Genomic DNA, 2,893 nt, shown 5'->3' with positions numbered 1-2,893 from the left:
TGCAAAAGCAATTGATAACCAAAAAAGACAAAATTCTATGAAAAGTTTATTTTTTTTTAAAACGTACCTACGACCGCGATGAGTTCACTATGCTCAGAGTTTATAGAGCAGTTAAGTAAATAGTACGTACAGACATAAAAATTGAAATTTAAACAAACGAACGAACATATAATTTAAACAAAATGTTTATTTTTTCCTAACTAAATAACAATTAAAATACATAAATAATTAAATAAATACAATGAAAAATTAAGTGAAAAATAAAGAGAATTAATTTTAATTTAAAACAAATGAATGAAAAACAAAGTTCAAAATGTGGGTAATTTTTTTAATATTGGGTTTAATCATCTTTCTATTGATTACCCTGTGCGCCATTGGCTTAAAATACATACGTGACTATTGGCATTTCCTGGGAGTGCCTCATGATCATCCCAAACCTTTGTTGGATATTGTAAAGACCTTGAGCAAGTATGGCACCTGTAAACAGCTGATGGAACAGCATGAATATTTTCAAAAACTCTACAAAAGATTCAAGGGAACAGGCCCTTATTGTGGTTTCTATCATTTGCTGGAACCTCGTGTTTTGGTATTGGATCAAGAGCTAATGCAGCAGATATTGGTAAAGAACTTTTCCAATTTTAATGATCGTGGCTGTTATCATAATATGAAAAAAGATCCCCTATCGGCGGATTTGTATAGTTTGAGTGGTGAGCAGTGGAAAGAGATGCGTTTAAAATTGGAGCCAGTTTTTCAAAAAGCTTATATGAAAGCTTTTCAAGAGAGCATACGCGAAGAGTGTGAAAAAACACTCTTATTGTTTGAGCTAAAAATGCAAGAAGAGAGCCAGCGTTGTGGCCACCGAGAAGTGGTCTTGGATGTGCAACCTTTAATGCATCGTTTTATTTTGGGCAACATAGCCAAAATGGTATTTGGTTTGACACATTCCCTGCAACAGAAATATCCTTTAGATGAATTTGATGCCATGACCCAGTTTGCCTTGCACACCCACAAACATGGCACTTTCCTAACCACCATCATGCAACGTTATCCCAATTTGTTTCGTTCTTTTAACTACTCCACCACCAAGAAAAAGGTGCAAACCTATTTTCTAGCCTTACTCAATGATGTCATTAATCATCGCGATAAATGTGGTGACTACAAAGATGACTATCTACAATTACTCATCAATATCATGACCCAAGAAATGAGCACCCATGAAACGGAGGTTCATGCAGATCCCAAAGAATTGAAAGAGCATTTGGTGGGGGAATTGGCTGCCCATGCTTTTACATTTCTAAGGGCTGGCCTAGATCCCACAACGAAAACTTTAACTTATGCCTTGTATGAATTGGCCAGAGATCCGGTTTTACAGCAAAGGGTCAGAGAAGAGGTGGTGAATGCCTATGAAGAGAATGACGAGAGATTTAGTTATGAGTGCATAAATTCGTTGAAATTTGTGGGACAAATTATTTCAGGTAAAGTTATTAAGGTTCAAAATAATTTAACATATTTTTAGAGGCGTTTAATAAAATGTTTGAAATTTCAATATAACACACATTAAAGCAAAATGTTAGTAGGATCTTATGATGATCAAGGGAGTAAAAATATTAAACGAACAAATTTCAATAATCAACTTTGTAATCCAAGTTGAAAGCAAGTGTAATTCCAGCCTTGAGTCCAGTGTCAAGCAACAGGAAGTCAGTTGATAAAGAACAATTTCGATTGAAGCAACGAAACTTTTGTTACCACTTCTAAAATATTGTAGCCACAACAATATTAGATTGGCAACAAATTCAGTTGCTACTATGAATCTGTTTTCACTGTGTATGAATAGCAGTCTCCAATAAAAATTAAATATAAATTCAAACCAAATGTTTTTTGTTGGAATAATTTTATAATACAATTTTGCATCCATATTATAAATCAAAATTAACTCTATTTTCTCCTTCCAGAAACCCTACGCCTACATCCCGTCACACCCTACATCATGCGTCGCGCTCTCAACAACTACCAGTGCACCGATCATCCTCAATATCTGATACGCAAAGACATGTACGTCATCATACCCACCCATGCCATACACAATGATCCAGCTCTCTACACCCAACCGCACAGCTTCAATCCCGATCGTTTTTCCACTCTAGACAATAAACGACGACAATCTTGCCTGTGGCTGGGTTTCGGTGAAGGTCCACGCAATTGCTTGGGTCTACACTTTGCCCAACTGCAAATGCGATCGATGTTGGCGCATCTATTGCAAAAATATGAATTTACCTTGGACACTCAACACTTGGTGGTGTGCTGTCAGGAGGGCGTGGCATTGAGAGTAAAACCTCTCCATGAGAGATTTGAATATGTGGAATATGAGGGTAGAGAATCGGCTGTGGTAATCTAGAAATATTATTTTTTTAGATCTTCTAGTTATTTTAGAACTTGCTTTAAACCAGTATTTATTTTTAAAGATGTTTTTTTTTTGCTTTTTGTTATTTATTGTTAATGTATTTATGAATATGATTATTTTTTTGTTGAGTGTAAATAAATAATTTTTGTTGCTTAGTGAAAAGAAACGAAAAGAGAATTTAAATTTTCTAGAGAATCCATCAGAAAGCACAACTTATATTCAATAAGGGTTATCTTCAGTATAGTCATCTTGCAGAAAGACCATTTTGCAATAAAGCCCTCGTTATACTTTATTAATATTTTGGGGCCTGACCGGACAATTTTTGTATAAAAATCTGGCAGTTTTCAAATAATTTTGAGTGTTTTTCACAAAATAATTTTAAAATTGTTTCCGGTCGTGTTCCAGAATCAGGTCCTAAATTATTTATAAATTATAACTAGAATTTATATCATAGAGAAAAATGTGTATGAGCTGAAATCAGAAAAAAAAACT

At 34.5% G+C, this 2,893-nt stretch overlaps 1 protein-coding gene across 1 annotated transcript; it reads left to right on the top strand.

Annotated features, from left to right (window-relative positions):
- Positions 1 to 2,463, top strand: LOC135962221 (probable cytochrome P450 317a1). Its single transcript, XM_065514036.1, has 2 exons — positions 1 to 1,475; positions 1,953 to 2,463. Exons 1-2 carry the CDS (start codon positions 314 to 316, stop codon positions 2,393 to 2,395), a joined length of 1,605 nt encoding a protein of 534 aa, XP_065370108.1. The 5' UTR covers positions 1 to 313; the 3' UTR covers positions 2,396 to 2,463.
- The last annotated feature ends 430 nt before the right edge of the window (positions 2,464 to 2,893 follow it).

This window comes from Calliphora vicina, chromosome 5 (assembly GCF_958450345.1).
Source record: "Calliphora vicina chromosome 5, idCalVici1.1, whole genome shotgun sequence".
NCBI classification, from domain to species: Eukaryota; Metazoa; Arthropoda; class Insecta; order Diptera; family Calliphoridae; genus Calliphora; species Calliphora vicina.
The sequence above is the reverse complement of the archived record's forward strand: the minus strand, read 5'-3'. Positions and strand labels throughout refer to the sequence as shown.

Bases quoted from the DNA above. Each gene is read 5' to 3' on its own strand.
- LOC135962221 (XM_065514036.1), top strand. From the start codon at position 314: ATGTGGGTAATTTTTTTAATATTGGGTTTAATCATCTTTCTATTGATT. The intron at 1,476-1,952 runs GTAAAGTTATTA...TTCTCCTTCCAG, and splicing joins TGTGGGACAAATTATTTCAG to AAACCCTACGCCTACATCCC.